We start from the raw sequence: 16,827 nt of genomic DNA on the forward strand, positions 1-16,827 counted from the left end.
GCAAAAAGGAAAGTTTGAAGCCTAATCTTGAAAGTAGAGATAGTGTCTGTCTCCTGAACCCAAACTGGAAGCTGGTTCCACAGAAGAGGGGCCTGAAAACTGAAGGCTCTGCCTCCCATTCTACTTTTAAATACTCTAGGAACAACAAGTAGGCCTGCAGAGCGAGAGCGAAGTGCTCTAATAGGGTGATATGGTACTACAAGGTCATTAAGATAAGATGGGGCCTGATTATTTAAGACCTTGTATGTGAGGAGCAGGATTTTGAATTCTGGATTTAACAGGAAGCCAAAACAGGAGAAATCTGCTCTCTCTTTCTAGTCCCTGTCAGGACTCTTGCTGCAGCATTTTGGATCAGCTGAAGGCTTTTCAGGGAGTTTTTAGGACATCCTGATAATAATGAATTACAGTCGTCCAGCCTGGAAGTAATAAATGCATGAACTAGTTTTTCAGCGTCACTCTGAGACAGGATATTTCTAACTTTAGAGATGTTGCACAAATGGAAGAAAGCAGTCTAACATATTTGTTTAATATGTGCGTTGAAGGACATGTCCTGGTCAAAAATGACTCTATTATGTAGAGGTTTGATTCCCAGTCATCGTATATTTGTTACTGCCCCCGTGGCGGTTTTATGAGGAACAATGGGGAAGAAGAAGGTTCCAGTTTTGTACAGAGCCCCCTTGCCCTTGTACTCTGTGAAAGTGGACCCTGACACAGGGCTGGTGATCAAAAAGTATATTCCATGTTCTGTTCTGATTGGATTAGCCAACACAGGCACGGTGGCTCATAACAGACAAATGGTGCACAGTGATCATTTAACCAGAGGATCTACAATAACTTTAGTCAGAGATGGAGAAAGAGATAAAGCAGACAGGAGAGGAAGAAGAGAAGAACTGCAAATGACATGTAATGTGTGTTGATAAATTATGTGTTTTCATCATGTGAAACATCCTGAAAAACAAACTAACTTGTGTTATTAAAATGTTGCATGAAAATCCAGGCCAGTTTTGTGCAGGATAAACAGATTAGCTGTGTGAGCGTGTCTGCAGATGCTCAGACTGTCCCAGCTCATGGCATCTGGATCTGTTCACAGCAGCTTACTTTGATCTGCATACACACAGCTCTATAAACGCTGAGGCATTTGTAATGAAATAAGATCTTTCTCCACATTTGATCTTCATGTTCTGCCTCCTACATCTAATCTACTGAGGTCACGTTTGAATAATTAGATTTAAAACGAAATGTAAAATTAGGATTCAGCTTAATCTAAATGATGAGCATGGACATTATAATAAAATGATACATTTTATATCAAATTTTATTCAGTGTATGATGACAAGATGCTCCTGTCATGGTCAGCACTGGTCTTTATTTACCCGTTGCTATGTTGAATCGTAGTTTCGGGGCTCTATTGATGATGCCTTTCTTTGCCTACTATGGCACTCAGCAGAGTGAACCTGAGCGCTTCAGTGCGTCATTCCATTGAACCACACTGAATTCACTCTGATCAGCTGTTGTGGAGCAGGAAGCTCGGAGTTGTTCAACTTGGAATTTATTTTTAAACTCCGTTTGTTGAACCTACTTCTTGGAATCAAGTCAACACACGACACCAGACGGTGGCGATGATGCACCGTTCGCTGTTTGCCCACCGCCATTCCTTCTTTTAAGAGAAAGAAGAAGAAATCTTAACGCCTGGTTAGCTGCTGACGTGTATGTGCGTGGAAGTGTCAGTGGATATCGTTTAGTTCTTTCCGCGACAGTTCAAAATGAAATCATTAGATTGAGCTCGTACCTCGATGGTAAAATACGAGCCGAGGATAGCGAGGACTATCAGCACAGGTAGGTGTCCAACATTTAAATCACTGACCGGCTAGCCGGCAGAGCTAAAGCGCTAACTGTAGCAAATACAGCCGAATGCTATACATTAGCAAACCGTAGCGGTTTAAATACACCATTAACATGGTTCTGGTTCCGTCGCTGCCACCGTTTCCTTTCACCTCATGGTTTTTCATTCAGTCGCTGCTCAGCTGCTCTTTAAAGCACAGAGTCCTGTGACAGGCCGGCTGTGTAGCTTCTCAGCCGTCCAGGTTACAGTAGCCTTAGAGCTTGAAAGGAAGGTAACTGCACTTATTTTCAGGGTTTTTCTTTTGTGACGACATTTCGCCTCTTCCGTTTGATCTCTCCTTCATTTCCCTTAAAACTGAACAAACGTCTTGGAGAAGGGACGAAACGTGTTCAAAAATCCAATTGACCTTCTTTTCAAGCTTATATGTGGGACTCAGTAGCTTTCTCAGTCCGACACGCCAGCACATCATCAGCTGCTTCAAGAAACACGATTACTACATTAACCCAGAAACTCGTAATACATGAAGGAAGAGGACATCAGCCACGCAGGTTTCATTCAATGAATAGTGGCTTTTATATAGTACTTAAGTTAATTAGCTTTAAGCATTTCATCTGCGTACAATTCATGGCCGTTTAAAGTGGATGTGAAACACTACATATATTAAGTGTAATTTACACCATAGAGCCTTAAACACACACACACACACACACACACACACACACACACACACACACCCAGTCACGGCTTTAACACTGTCAGGGAAGCGAGAGTTAAGATCCTTCAGCATCGCTACAGGAGGAAAATAATGCTACATAACATTGTGCTTGATTGTTTGGGATTTATGACATGTTTTAGAGCGTGTATATTAGGCTAATGCATAGTGTTTGTGATAAGAACAAACCTCAATGTCTCATGTGGGAAACAGTGCTAATCATAGCTGTATTTACATAATAAAATAATCCAGGGTTGGGGTTAGAGGAAGCTGAAGCATCATGCAGATTCTAACCAGCACCCAGTTATTCAGCATGAGCATTCATGCAAAACTTGTGTGTGCACATGCTTCTGCTTCACACTCAACTTGACCTGTAATGATTTGTCCATCAGTCTGCTTTGATGTTTTTCAGCCTGTTGGCTCTAGTGTTATGAAACCCCTCACTCTACTCATACTGTTGTATTAATATCTAAATGCTGTTTTTGCCTCCTCAGGGTAACAAAGCGTCGCACAGCTGCACACAGGAAGGCACACAGCTGCTGCCCTCACCAGCAGCTGAACAGCAACACACACAACAACACTTTATGAGGACTTTCCAGAGGTTAGCAAGCTCCTGTTTAAACCTGTATTTTTTGCACTATATTGGATGACTTGAAAATAGTTATAATAAAAGAAGCCAGAAGAAAGAGCACATTGGAGGAGCTTAAACTGATAATGGTTAGTCTTTTGCTAGAAATATAACCTGCTCAAAAAACATTAAGGGAACAGTTGATGATCATCACGTATAGTCGGTTTCACTTCTGACCTTCAACTCTGGTGCAAATAAAAGTGCAAACAGGTGTGCTGGTGAGGCAACAAAACAAAAGCAACACTAAATCTTTTTACCCACTAAAATGCTCGGCGTAGCGGTCTGGAGCTCTGTTATACTGTGGACTGAAAGTAACAATGGACGCAGCGTATGTGAGACAAAGGGAGAGATATAGAGTCTGCAGCACTGTTCCTGAAATCGTCATTAAAGCCTTTACTGGGAAAAGCCAGCCTTAAACTCAGGAGTGAAGACGGGCTAACGTGGTCGCTGCTGTTTGTTTAACACAGTGAAATGATGCAGCTCACAGCTCCGGTTTTATATCCGATACCTGCAGCAGACGGGCGAGTCTAAAGGGGGGCATGGGGTTTCACGGCTTTCTGAACATGTTTCAACTTGAAAGTGGAATAATATAAAATATTGCATTAATATTTAAACATTTTACAAGCCAGAAAAAACGTACATGGGCCATTAAACTCTGAGCCACTAACCTGAGGGTTGTAAGGTTGGACCCTGAATTATTGTTAATATGATTTCATGTCAACACCAGCAAAACACCTGTTTCCAGCAGCGTGCTCTTAACGTCACAAAGCCTTCCAAGCAGCCAGAGTGAAGGTCATTATTTTATGCTGTATCATTTTGTTTGATTGGAAATGGAAGTTGCTGGACTAGACGTGACTAAGATGGTTAATGGTTGCACTGTTTAATAAAGTTCAGGGACGCCATCGGCATCGCTCAGTGTAACCTCTGTAGCTCCAGCAGAGGGAGGACAGACGACGTCACAGATGAACTTACTCTGTTTTCCACAGGTGTGTCTTGGCAGCTTTGTGAGGAACAATGGGGAAGAAGAAGGTTCCAGATTTGTACAGAGCCCCCTTCCCCTTGTACTCTGTGAAAGTGGACCCTGACACAGGGCTGGTGATCATAGCAGGAGGAGGGGGGGCCTCCAAGACGGGCATAAAGAACGCTGTGGTCAGTACTGAAGATGGGTGTTGTACAGTCGCTGTAGTGTTGCTGTGTCATTGTCCTGATAAGGCTCATTTATGTGATCTAATAACGTATACCAGGATGATCACAGACAGCATGCTACGGCGGTTTACATGCACACATGAGTTCTTCTGTTCACTTGTGCTTTTCTTCTTGTATTTCTTGACTCTCTGGAAACAAACTAACAAAAAAGTGTTTTGAGTGTGTTTGGTGAGAGTATCCTGATACATGATGCACACTGAGTTTGTATCCATAGTACAACAGTAGCAGACTGATGTTTGTGTTTTACAGCACTTCCTGGATCTGCAGCTCGTTGGGGAATACCAGCACAGTGCCAGTCTCCTTCACTCCCATGATACTGACACACGTGCTACCATGAACATGGCTGTAGGTAAAGGTGTGATTGCTGCAGGACAGGATGGGACCTGCTGTCTGATGCAGTTTAAACAGTGCATGCAGAAAGAAGCCAAAGATGCTAATAAAGATGGTGAGGCACACTGCTACAAGCTAAATATGCTAAAATGACACCTCTTTATTGTGTCTGATTCAATTTAATGTTATATTTCCCAAACAGCAGCTACAGCACTGAGCATGAAGAAAAGGGTTTTATGGTCTGAGACAAAGACTGAACACCTTCTGTTCAAATAAAAAGTGTCCTCTGTGCTGCAGGGAAAAGCAAGCAGCAGGGTAACGCCAGGCTACGAGCTGGGAAAGGAGACAAGTGTGGACAGGATGGAGTTACACCATCTGGAAACATGTCAGATATGAAGGACGAGACGATTCACATCTCTGTGACCGCTTCAGCTGAAGTGCAGTCAGACCTGAACCCTCAGGATCCGCTTCAGAAAGTCGTCAGGTTCAGTCCTGACCAGAGCCTGCTGCTAACTGGAGGCACCGATGGGCACATCAGAGTCTGGGAGGTAAGACTCAATCATTTCAGCCACAGCTGTTAAACATATACAGTTAGCTCCGCATAGACAGAGACGGTGTTTTCTTCTAATGTTGGTTCTGAACATTACCACAATGAAGAACACTTTCAGCCTTCATGCAGTGAACAAAAAGATTGCATAAACTGAAGCATTTCTTTCAAAAACACAATCCTGTCACTTCAGCGGCTCAAAAGTAATAAATAAACTAATAACTAAAGTATTGATTTCAGGGCTTGCAAAATCGCTAGTCCGACATCCCGGGGCTTTTTCCAGTCGGGTTACTAAAATCTATCTCAGCCCTGCCTGTCGGGCTATCATAGGAAGGTGCTTTTGCAAATGTAGCTGGGTAATTGTGTCATTAGCATCGATGAGCCTCTGTCAAAATGTGACGTATTGAATCGCGTTTGACTTTGCGCTTGTTTGTTGCTTTCACTTTCATTTTGTGATCGCACAAACTGTATAAAGAGCGGCAGTACTGACTGGTGAGTGAAAAGCCGACCACAACGCCGAAAAGTTCTGACAAATCAGACTACGAGGCAAAAAGAAAGCGCATCTTTTTTGGTTTCATGGACAAAAGAATTTCTGTGGCTGGGATATGACGAGCGAAATAACATCATGTTCTGCAGGGTGTGTCGTGAGTTTTTGAGTCGACAAGCGCCTTTGTTACTGGGACCAGTAATTTTAGGAAAGACCCCATCAGAACCCGTGAGACATCTGTGCATCACAAGAAATGCATTATTGCCCAGTCTGCAGCATCTTTCCCAGAACAAACACCAGTTGCAAAAAACATACTAAAAATAAACCAAGCACAACAAGAAGTCCTGAAGAAGCTGTACCAGAACTGCGTACCATGTTGCAAAGAGTGAACTACCACTGGCAAAATTTAGCCGTCTTTGCAAACTTCAGAAAGCAAATGGCCTCGATCTTGGTTCCACTTGCCTCAGTGACCATGCTTGCAGAGTTTATTGGAGCAGCAGCACAAACTTCAAGACACCGGATTGAAAAGGAAATTCAAGAAAGCAGGTTCTTATCCATTCTTGCAGATGGCAGTACAGACACTGGTATAATAGAACAGGAGCTGGTTCATGTCAGGTATGTGAGGGATAATGGTGACGTAGCCACATACATGATCAAACTTCAGCCAGTCAAGAGTGCAAATGCTGCAGGTATTTTAGAGGCTTTTGATGAAGCAGCGAACACCATGGGTATCAGAGAAGATACGTGGAAGGAGAAAGTAGTGTGTGCAACTGTTGATGGCGCTGCAGTGATGATGGAGAAAACAGGAGTAGCTGGGAGACTGAAACAGAGGATACCCCCACATCATAACAATCCACTGTGTGGCACACAAACTAGAGCTAGCTGTGCTGGATAGCGTGAAAGGCTGTGAGTACCTGGTGAAATTTGAAGATACACTGAAAACCATCTTTAAGATGTACTACTATTCCCCAAAGAAGCGAAGAGAGCTGACAGAGATAAGTGAGCTGCTAAATGAGAGGCTGGCACCTTTCAGTGGCCTGAAGAGCACACGGTGGCTCCAAGCCGGCGGAGATGACTGAAGGCTGTGGAAAAAAATTACACTCCCACTGTTGTTCATATGGAGAACATGGCAGAAGGAAGTGATGTCAAAGCCGAGGATGCAGCCGAGGCTAAGGGGGTGGTGCAGGAGATGAAGACTGAGAAATTTGTTCGCTTCCTGCGTTTCATGTTGGACTCCAGTACCATCTTATCCAAGTGCTGTACGGATTTTCAGCATGATAACCTAAACATCACACGAACAAATCAGTTAGTTGAGAGCACAACATCACGCTTACTCAGCCTAAAAACAAAACCAGGAGAATATCAGAAAAGCTTGGACACAAAGTTCACAGCGAACCAGGATGGTAGCATTTGCTACTGTGGAACTCAGCTAACAAAAAGTCAGCGACCTGCTAGCAGAGGTGAGGGCACAGGCAGAGGCACCTTTGGTGCAGAGATCCAGAAGATTATTGACAACACAGTCAAGTACATGGACAACAGATTTAAAAATCTCCATGAAAAGCCTCTCTCTTGTTTCAAGGTTTTTGACCCTTCCACTCTTCCCTACCCCAGAGAAGAGCTGGCGAATTATGGGGATGAAGAGGTGGATTATCCTGTCACACATTTTGCCTGTTTGCTAGATGAGAAAGAGAAAATTCCACAAGAATGGATGGATCTAAAAGTGTGGCTTGCAGAACGCCGGGGTAGCAAAGTAGATTGCTTGTACAGAGATCTCCTCTCTGAGAATCCAGAACATCTCTCTCATATCTTGTTGCTGGTGAAATTAATGCTGACACTTAGTCCATCGACAGCCATCTGTGAGAGGATTTTCTTGCATGAACCGAGTGAAGACAAACATCGTACCTCTCTACACCCTGAAACACTGAATGACTGCATGCCACTCCCTATTAATGGGGAAACAGTTGAATCTTTTTGCCCTGACAAGTCGATTCGTTTCTGGATGTTTTCTTGAAAAGGTTCAAGACACCTGGATCATAAAACCCCGACAAGAAGAGCAGTGAAATGGAGGGCAATGCACAGGAAGAGAAAGCTGATGAAGGAGATGCTATGCCCTCAACGTCGAGTGGCATTTTCTCATCCGTGACTTGAGTGGAAATGTCAGATCAGGATCTGACACAGGCTGATTCATGTCCCACACAGTTCTTACAAGTTCACAGAAATTTCTGTTCAGTTAGAACCAAGTATTTGAGTTGGTGATTGTAATTTATATACAGTTGTTGTAATTTTTGTTTTAACATTTTTTTGATTGATGTTTTGTTTCCTTTACAATATTATACAATAAAAATAATCTTTTTTTATTCGGGCTACTTAAATTTACTTTGGGCCACCAAAAACTGAAGAGTGACTGGCCGAAGGGCTAGCAGGGATTTAGAAACTTTGCGAGCCCTGGATCTCTAGTACTTGGTTGAGAACCCTTTGCTGGGAATGACAGCCTGGAGTCTTGAACTCAGGGACATGAGCAGGTTTCCTCTTTCTAATGCTCTGCCAGGTCTTTACTGCAGCAGCTTTGCTGTGTGTTTGTGGGTCTTTCTGTCCAAAGTCTTCGATAGTTAAATGCTTAATTGGGTTAAGATCAGCTGACTGATTTGGCCATTTGAGAATATTCCCCTTCTTTGCTTTAATAAACTCCTGGGTTTGTTTGGCTGTGTGTTTTTGAGTCATTGTCCATCTGTATTATGAAACGCCCCCCAATCAATTTGACTGGCGTTGGCTGCATTTGAGCAGACAGTTTGTCTCTGAACACGTCAGAATTAGTTTGGCTGCTTCTGTCTGTGTCACATCTATAAACACCAGTGTCCCAGCACCACTGGCAGCACCCCCAAGCCATCAGTCTCCACTGTGCTTACAGATGTGATGGCTTTGGGTCATGAGCTGTTCCACACCTTCTCCGTGCTTTTCTTTCTTGCCATCGTTCTGGTAGAGGTGGATGTTGGTTTCATCTGTCCAAAGAATGCTTTTCCAGAACTCTGCTGGCTGTTTAGGTGTGCTCTCTTTTGTTTCGCTTTCTTTTCTTTTTTTCTTTTTTTTGCAAGCTCCAGTCTAGATTTTTTGTTCTTGAGACTTATGAGCGGCCTGCACCTTGCAGTAAGCTCTCTGTATTTACTTTCATGTAGTCTTCTATGGTAGACTTGGATACGCCTACCTCCTGGAGAATGTTGCTTGGTTGTGAAGGGGTTTCTCATCACCATGGAAATGATTCTGCGATCATCCACCACTGTTGTCGTGGACGTCCAGGTCTTTTTGAGTTGCTGAGTTCTCCAGTGCTTGCTTTCTTTCTCAGGATGCACCAAACTGTAGATTTTGCCGCTCCTAACAGTGTGAGTGTTTTCTCTTTCCGCAGTTTAAGGGTGTCTTGTTTCACCTGCACAGAGAGCTCCTTTGACCACATGTCTGCTCACAGCAAAATCTTCCAAATGCAAGCACGACTCCTCAAATCAACTCCAGGTCTTTTATCTGCTTGATAATGACAGAACGAAGGAACTGCCCACACCTGCCCATGAAATGGCCTTCGTCAGTTGTCCAATTACTTTTGGTCCCTCTAAAAAGAGGGTGGCACATGTTAAGGAGCTGAAACTCCTAAAACCTTCATCCAGTTTGAATGTGGATAACCTCAAATGACACTATGTGCATATTCATAATGTAACTATAACTGGAATGTTTCAGTAAATAAGTATTAATCACATCTGCAATTTTCTAAGTACATATATTTCTAAAGGTGTTACTACAGATGTTGGTAACAGCCCATCCAATCCATGCATGCAAAGAAATCAAGCATAGCTCTCTATAATGTTAATATTATGTTAAATAATGAGAAATGACACAGGGGAGCATTGAAAACACGAAGAAAGGCATGAAACCAGCTGAAATCTCAGTCATTAGAAAGCAATCATTCAGTGCACGTCTTCTTGTTGTCGGCAACAGTGGTTACTGAAGGTAAACATGAGCACTGGGGTGATAATCTGCAAGTGGAAAGAACGTGATTTCACTATAAACCATAATAATGTATTTATTGTTTTTGAGCTCAGTATTTAGTGGAGTGAGATGTTATAAGACGCTGGTGTATTTGTCCTGCAGTGGAAGAATAAAACGTTGTCTTCACCTGGTATGTCCTGTTTCAGTTTCCTTCCCTGAAGAAAAAGTTTGACTTCAAAGCACATGAAGGAGAGATCGAAGACTTGGATATAAGTCCTGGGAACAAGGTCAGTGTCAATATTTAACAACACAACTTGCACCACTAGCTACTTGATGAGGTGAACCTGTTCATCTGCTCATTAATGCAAATGTCTTATCAGCCAATCACATGGGAGCAAGCCAGTTTAGTTTTATTTATATAGCACCAAATCACAACAAGTTATATCAAATCACTGTAAGGTATGTAAAGTACCCTACAATACAAAGAAAACCCCAACAGTCATATGACCCCTATGAACAAGCATTTTGGCAACAGTTGAGAAGAAAAACTCCTTTTTAACAGGAAAAAGAGAGCCAGAGATTAATAATGACTAATAATTGAATCCAGAGTGATGGATAACCACAGAGTGAGTCTAAAGGTGAGTGAAGAAGAAACACCCAGTGCATCATGGGAATCCCCGGCAGCCTACGTCTATTGCAGCATAACTAAGGGAGGATTCAGGGTCACCTGGTCCAGCCCTAACTATATGCTTTAGCAAAAAGGAAAGTTTGAAGCCTAATCTTGAAAGTAGAGATAGTGTCTGTCTCCTGAATCCAAACTGGAAGCTGGTTCCACAGAAGAGGGGCCTGAAAACTGAAGGCTCTGCCTCCCATTCTACTTTTAAATACTCTAGGAACAACAAGTAGGCCTGCAGAGCGAGAGCGAAGTGCTCTAATAGGGTGATATGGTACTACAAGGTCATTAAGATAAGATGGGGCCTGATTATTTAAGACCTTGTATGTGAGGAGCAGGATTTTGAATTCTGGATTTAACAGGAAGCCAAAACAGGAGAAATCTGCTCTCTCTTTCTAGTCCCTGTCAGGACTCTTGCTGCAGCATTTTGGATTAGCTGAAGGCTTTTCAGGGAGTTTTTAGGACTTCCTGATAATAATGAATTACAGTCGTCCAGCCTGGAAGTAATAAATGCATGAACTAGTTTTTCAGCGTCACTCTGAGACAGGATATTTCTAACTTTAGAGATGTAGCACTCATAATTCTTATTCTCATGTATATATCTCATGTATATCTCATGCACATATCTTTCTTTCTACATAGCACTTTAATTCTTATTGTCTGCACTGAAGCACCGCAGCAATTTCCTAATGTTGTAAACCTCAACATCTGGCAATAAACCCATTCTGATTCTGATTCTGATGTTGCACAAATGGAAGAAAGCAGTCTTACATATTTGTTTAATATGTGCATTGAAGGACATGTCCTGGTCAAAAATGACTCCAAGGTTCCTCACAGTGTTACTGGAGGCCAAGGATGTTTGATATAAAGGAAGGTTGGAGATTGGCCTATAATTAGCTAAGACTGCTGGGTCTAGAGATGCTTTTTGAGTAAAGGTTTAACTACAGCCAGCTTGAAGGCCTGTGGTACATAGCCGATCATTAGAGATAGGTTGATCATATTTAAGATCGAAGAATTAATTAATGGCAGGACTTCTTTGAGCAGTTTTGTAGGAATGGGGTCTAAAAGACACGTTGATGGTTTGGAGGAAGTAATTATTATAATAATAATAATGGATTGGATTTATATAGCGCTTTTCAAGGCACCCAAAGCGCTTTACAATGCCACTATTCATTCACTCTCACATTCACACACTGGTGAAGTTATTGAAGTTAACTCAGAAAGATCAATTGGAGAAAAAGAGTCTAACTTAACATCAATGGTACTAAGAGTAGCTGTAGATAATAATACATCTGTGGGATGATTACTGGTCATTTTTTCTCTAATGATAAAATGTTATTAGTGAAGAAGTTCATGAAGTCATTACTAGTTAACGTTAAAGGGATGGTTGGCTCAACAGAGCTCTGACTGTTTGTCAGCCTGGCTACAGAGCTGAAGAGAAACCTGGGGTTGTTCTTATTTTCTTCAATCAGTGATGAATAGTAAGATGTTCTGGCTTTGCCAGATTGCTTTTTTTTCTTTTCTTTAAATAAAAGCAAAGAAGTAAAATTATTAATAAGATAATTAACCTTTGTAGCGTTCAGGTAGCTGCTCAGCAAATTTAGGTCTTTGGTTAAGATGACCTGCTAAGAAATGTGATTTTGGGCGTGGCGTGGTTGTTGATGTCAGGACTTGAAAAGAGAAGAAATTGCTGATTTACTGGGATTTTCCTGCTCACCTATCTGTCATTAGAGTGATCTGAAAAAGAGAAAATATGTCATGACCGGCAGCTCACTGTCAGAGGAGAATGGTTGAACGTTCGAGTAGACGTCTACAGCAGCAGACTGGACTACATTTCTACAATTGCTGTTTCCAAAATTGGACAACTGAACACTGAAAAATCATCAAATTCGAAAGTAACTTTTTCTACATCTGAGTGCTTTTTGTCTAATACACACACACAGTAACACTCTGAGTGCATCGGGAGCAACTTGGCGTTCAGTGTCTTGCTCAGCGATACTTTAATAAGCAGACTGGAAAAGCCAGCGATCACAAACCACCGACTTTCCAGTCACAGGCACCCTCATGACCTCCTTAGTCACTAGATTTCTACAAATGTCAGTCCCATCTCTTCATCACCTTTTGGAGTTTTTCCCTCATGGATGTGCAGCTGACAGATATACAGCATCTGTGTGCTATGATGACAATATAGATGTTTCAAGCACCTTGTTGAATCTGTGCCATGAAGAATTAAGGCAGCTGTGGATGCAAAAAGGGGTTCAGGCTCGTACCGGCACGGTGTAACTTAGTAGCCAGTTAGTGTAGATGGTTCATCAGTAACCTTCTGTCTGTTGTCATATAGCATCTGGTGACTGTTGGTCGGGACTTTGCCTGCAGTGTATGGAGTGGCAACCAGTTGTCTATGAGTCTTAAATGGCATGAAACCATGTCTCAAATAGATGAGAAGACCTATCGATATTTGGCTTGCAGGTAAAACCTAATCTAGCTTGTTCTTCAATCAAAGAGCATCTTAGTGTTTCATACAGTACGGTGCACCCAGAAAGCATTCATGCTTCACTTGTTCCACGTGTTGTTACAGCCTTATTCCAAAACGCATTAACACAATATCTCACAATGATGCAGTGAAACAAAGTTGACTGGAAATTTGTTTAAATTTGAAAAATATAAAATGGGACACTTCCACAAGTACTGAGTGTTTGTGACGGAGCTCCTGCGTCCTGTTTTCATCACCTGTCAGATGCATTACTCAAGAAAAGTGATGCAGCATGTTACTTATTTACTCACTACAGAAAGTAATTTGTTACACTACTTGTTACATTGCATTGAGATCTGAAAATGGCTGTGCACTGTTGCTCCCCATCTAAGCTGACGGAGCTGCACTGTGCGCGTCAAGCTTGTAGCATTTAACAGCTGCCAGAGGTGCTTCAGCAAAGTACTGAGCAGGCTGTACTTATGTACCAGTGTGCATCTTAGTCTTTCATTTTTTAATCAACTTGCAAAGCTTCAAGCAAACTTTTCCATTTTGTGGAGTTTAGTCTGCAGAATGTGAATGTGTAAAATAAATGGAATCCATCCATAAGACTAAGAGATGAAAAAATGTGGAACAAGTGAAGTGATGAGAGTTTCTCAGGTGCACTGTACAGACGTCTGTCAGTAACAATGACTGCATGGTTGTCTGTTCGCCTGTTTCAGGTTTGGAAAGGTTGAAGACCAGAAAGATGCCCTGAGACTTTACACCGTGCAGATCCCCCATAAACGAGACAGAAAACCTCCCCCGTGCTACCTCACCAAGTGGGACGGCAGGAGCTTATTGGCCATGCTGACGGCTCCCTGCGGCACGGAGGTCATCTCCAGTCTGGCTGTCAGGTAACAGCTTCATAAATGCTGACATGCAGACTGGCTGTTGTGTTTGTTGAGATGTGGTATGACTACGATGTCTAACGAGGCCCTCGTTTCTGATTTCAGACTTTTTAATCTGATTTAGTGCGACCTAAGCTCTGCTCCTACAGAGGCTGATTATCTGCTTTAATGTTGTCACGTCCTCACAGCGTGCGGCTCTGAATACTGTCGCTCCTCTGAACAAGTCTCAGACGTCCTGGCTCTAACTCACAAATACACAAGTAACTAATCAGTAAGCTGGAGAGGAAATGTCTTCTCACTAATTTAGAGCATTTTCATTTAGCCTGGAGAGTGTGTGAAAATGAGAATAGCTCCAGGTTTTTCCAGCACTGTATCCATGGCGACAAAGAGGCTCTGATGACTGCTCCTTTTTAACCTTGAATAGTAATGACTTCATCAATAAAGTTGTAACCATTACACAAAACATGACTCATAACAATCCCATAGACTTCTTACTGTATACAGCTACTTTCACTGATGTTTATTATTTAGACTGTCCGAGTTTACCTGCAGAATCACTTTTAATCTTCACCCTCCGTGTTCATTTTACATCGTTCCTACAAGGCTGCTCAAAGACATCCTGCCATTAGCTCACTCTTCGATCTTTATCACTCTTTATTAATTATGTATGCATGTACATTTAGGATGGCAATAATTAAGCTATTACTCAAAAAGCATCTCTAGACCCAGCAGTCTTAGCTAATTATAGGCCAATCTCCAACCTTCCTTTATATCAAACATCCTTGAAAGAGTAGTTGTCAAACAGCTAACAGATCATCTGCAGAGGTTTATTTGAAGAGTTTCAGTCAGGTTTCAGAGCTCATCACAGCACAGAAACAGCTTTAGTGAAGGTTACAAATGATCTTCTTATGGCCTCTGACAGTGATGTTTCTCCCACTGAAAACATCCAGAATCAACCTTTTGGGATCTTAATATTATACAGATTTACTAACTGTAACCCTCTAGTTGGGGGATGGACAAGGTACCTCTGGGTTCAGGCAGCAAGGATGTTGGCACTGTTCTTTAAGTCCTGTGGTTTATGTGATGGTGACTCTTGTTCTAACACGCCCTATAGTCTAAAGAGCTTGGTAAGAAAAGTGTCTGGACCTCTTTAAGTTGCTTGAAGACGTTTCACCTCTCAAGCAACTTAAGGAAGTCCAGACACTTTTCTTACAAGCTCCTTAGACTACGATGACCTGGATGACCGAGAACCTTCACAGACAACACGTCCTATAGATGTTTACATTGGATAGTGTGGAGGCACTGCTCCATCTCTGTACTGCTTTAGCCTTAGCTGTCTTTTAGACGTCCCCTTTACTAATTTTCATCACTAAACTGGACCTCTGAACTAAGATGGCACCCACAACAATGCTAAAGTCAAGGTCTTCAGTCAGCAACCATTAGCTGTGCACATCTTTTATCAAAAGTGATTAGTGTTTCTCTGAAAGCACGTTTGCGTAGCATATTGAGTTTGGAAAGGCAAGTCTGACTTGAAGCTGTTTGCTTTCTTCCTCGTAGTGACTCTGGAACATTTCTTGGCCTTGGAACTGTGACAGGATCAGTAGCAATCTACATCGCGTTCTCCCTACAGGTGACACGCTGCACTTACAGATGCATAAATCCAACAAGCAGCCATGTTTTTAACTTATAACGTGGTGTTTGTATGCAGAGGCTGTATTATGTGCATGAATCACACGGCATCGTGGTGACAGACCTGGCCTTCCTGCCTCACTCCATGAAAGGCAAGAACATCAAGGGGAACAATGAAACAGCCCTGCTGAGCGTAGCTGTGGACAGTCGCTGCCAACTACACCGTGTTGCCAGAAGAAGTAAGTCTTGCATCATCATTTATTGAACATGTCTCATAATCTCAGAGCCTGTTCATCATTTCCTGTGTTCTCTCCAGGATACTTCCCTGTTTGGCTGGTGTTGTTCTTCTGTGGTGTCCTGGTGGTGGGAGTCGTTCTCCTCCTACAGCACCTCTTTCCAGGGTTTATTTAAGTCGTACGTGTTGCCACGAATGAGCATTTAATCATCTCTCTGCATCGGCGGACCTGAGTTCAGCCTTCATGCGTCCCATCACTGCACCGTTACTAAACCAAACCTGGACAGCGTTAAAGGTTTATCATCGTTTAAAAGCCGGATTTTCATTGGATTGTTTTGTGAGGACGTTGCCTTTTATTAAAAAAACGTTCACAGTGAATGATCCATTGACTTTGAGTAACTGTTGGCAGCAGAGACATGAATGATGACAGAAGCTGCTCGTTGGTTAAACATGTTTTTGTCTGGATTCAGCTCAATATAAATAAAAATGAATCAAACTGAAATTGTTTTTCATTGGACGTCTGAATTCAGACGTTTCCTGTGCGAGCTTGTGTCGTGTTGCAGAAGAATAGCAAGTCTGGCTTTATGAACACCTGAACAGCTTCTTCAGCCTAAGGACAAAAATAAGACTTAAAAAACAACCTGATTCCATTTGGTTAAATAAAAGAATAAAAACTAATAAAAACCAATGATTTTAGCAGTTTACTTTGTGCTTCACAACAGTGACTGTTCAAGCTCTACATTTTACAGCAGTTAGTTTTAAAACCCTGAAGTTTATTTGAGCACAGTAGAAACTTGCTGTTGAACTCATCCAACAGGTAAACGTCTCAGATGACCAGACAAACCTTTGATTGTTGGGTCTTAACTTAAAGTATTGTTTCTTGAGGCGACTGTTTGGTCCTGTGTGAATAAAACTGAATAAAACAACCACATGCATAAAGGTTATTTTAATTTATAAAGACACTGGCTGTAAACAGCTGGCCTGAGACACAACAGACCAACAGGACTAATCATTAGTGATAGTATGTCTTCATCAATAAACTGCAAACTTGCCTTCTTGTTAGAGAGCTCGAGCTCTTGTTGCATTAAGCAGTAGCTTTATTTCAATGATCTTAATATTTTTTCTGCCATCAGCTGTCACGATGTTTCAGCCTCTCGCCTGGATAAGGTACCTCTGGGTTCTGGTAACAGGGATGTTGGTGCCTT

General features: G+C 42.1%; 1 protein-coding gene across 1 annotated transcript; it reads left to right on the top strand.

Annotated features, from left to right (window-relative positions):
* Positions 1–1,457: 1,457 nt before the first annotated feature.
* preb (prolactin regulatory element binding) lies at positions 1,458–16,124 on the top strand. Its single transcript, XM_085290503.1, has 11 exons — positions 1,458–1,836; positions 3,050–3,156; positions 4,170–4,332; positions 4,639–4,834; positions 5,017–5,267; positions 9,932–10,012; positions 12,740–12,867; positions 13,591–13,764; positions 15,316–15,388; positions 15,467–15,626; positions 15,704–16,124. The coding sequence occupies exons 3-11, from the start codon at positions 4,198–4,200 to the stop codon at positions 15,796–15,798; spliced, it is 1,293 nt and encodes a 430-aa protein (XP_085146629.1). The 5' UTR covers positions 1,458–1,836; positions 3,050–3,156; positions 4,170–4,197; the 3' UTR covers positions 15,799–16,124.
* Positions 16,125–16,827: the final 703 nt, after the last annotated feature.

The sequence above is a fragment of the Mchenga conophoros genome, linkage group LG11 (genome assembly GCF_057382185.1).
Source record: "Mchenga conophoros isolate Kocher_MC1m ecotype Shallow Benthic linkage group LG11, M_conophoros_male_GT1.1, whole genome shotgun sequence".
Taxonomy (NCBI): Eukaryota; Metazoa; Chordata; class Actinopteri; order Cichliformes; family Cichlidae; genus Mchenga; species Mchenga conophoros.

Excerpts from the sequence above, each read along its gene's own strand:
- preb (XM_085290503.1), top strand. The coding sequence starts at position 4,198 with ATGGGGAAGAAGAAGGTTCCAGATTTGTACAGAGCCCCCTTCCCCTTG. Across the intron at positions 5,268-9,931 it reads GGCACATCAGAGTCTGGGAG|TTTCCTTCCCTGAAGAAAAA; the intron begins GTAAGACTCAAT and ends GTCCTGTTTCAG. Across the intron at positions 15,627-15,703 it reads ACACCGTGTTGCCAGAAGAA|GATACTTCCCTGTTTGGCTG; the intron begins GTAAGTCTTGCA and ends TGTTCTCTCCAG.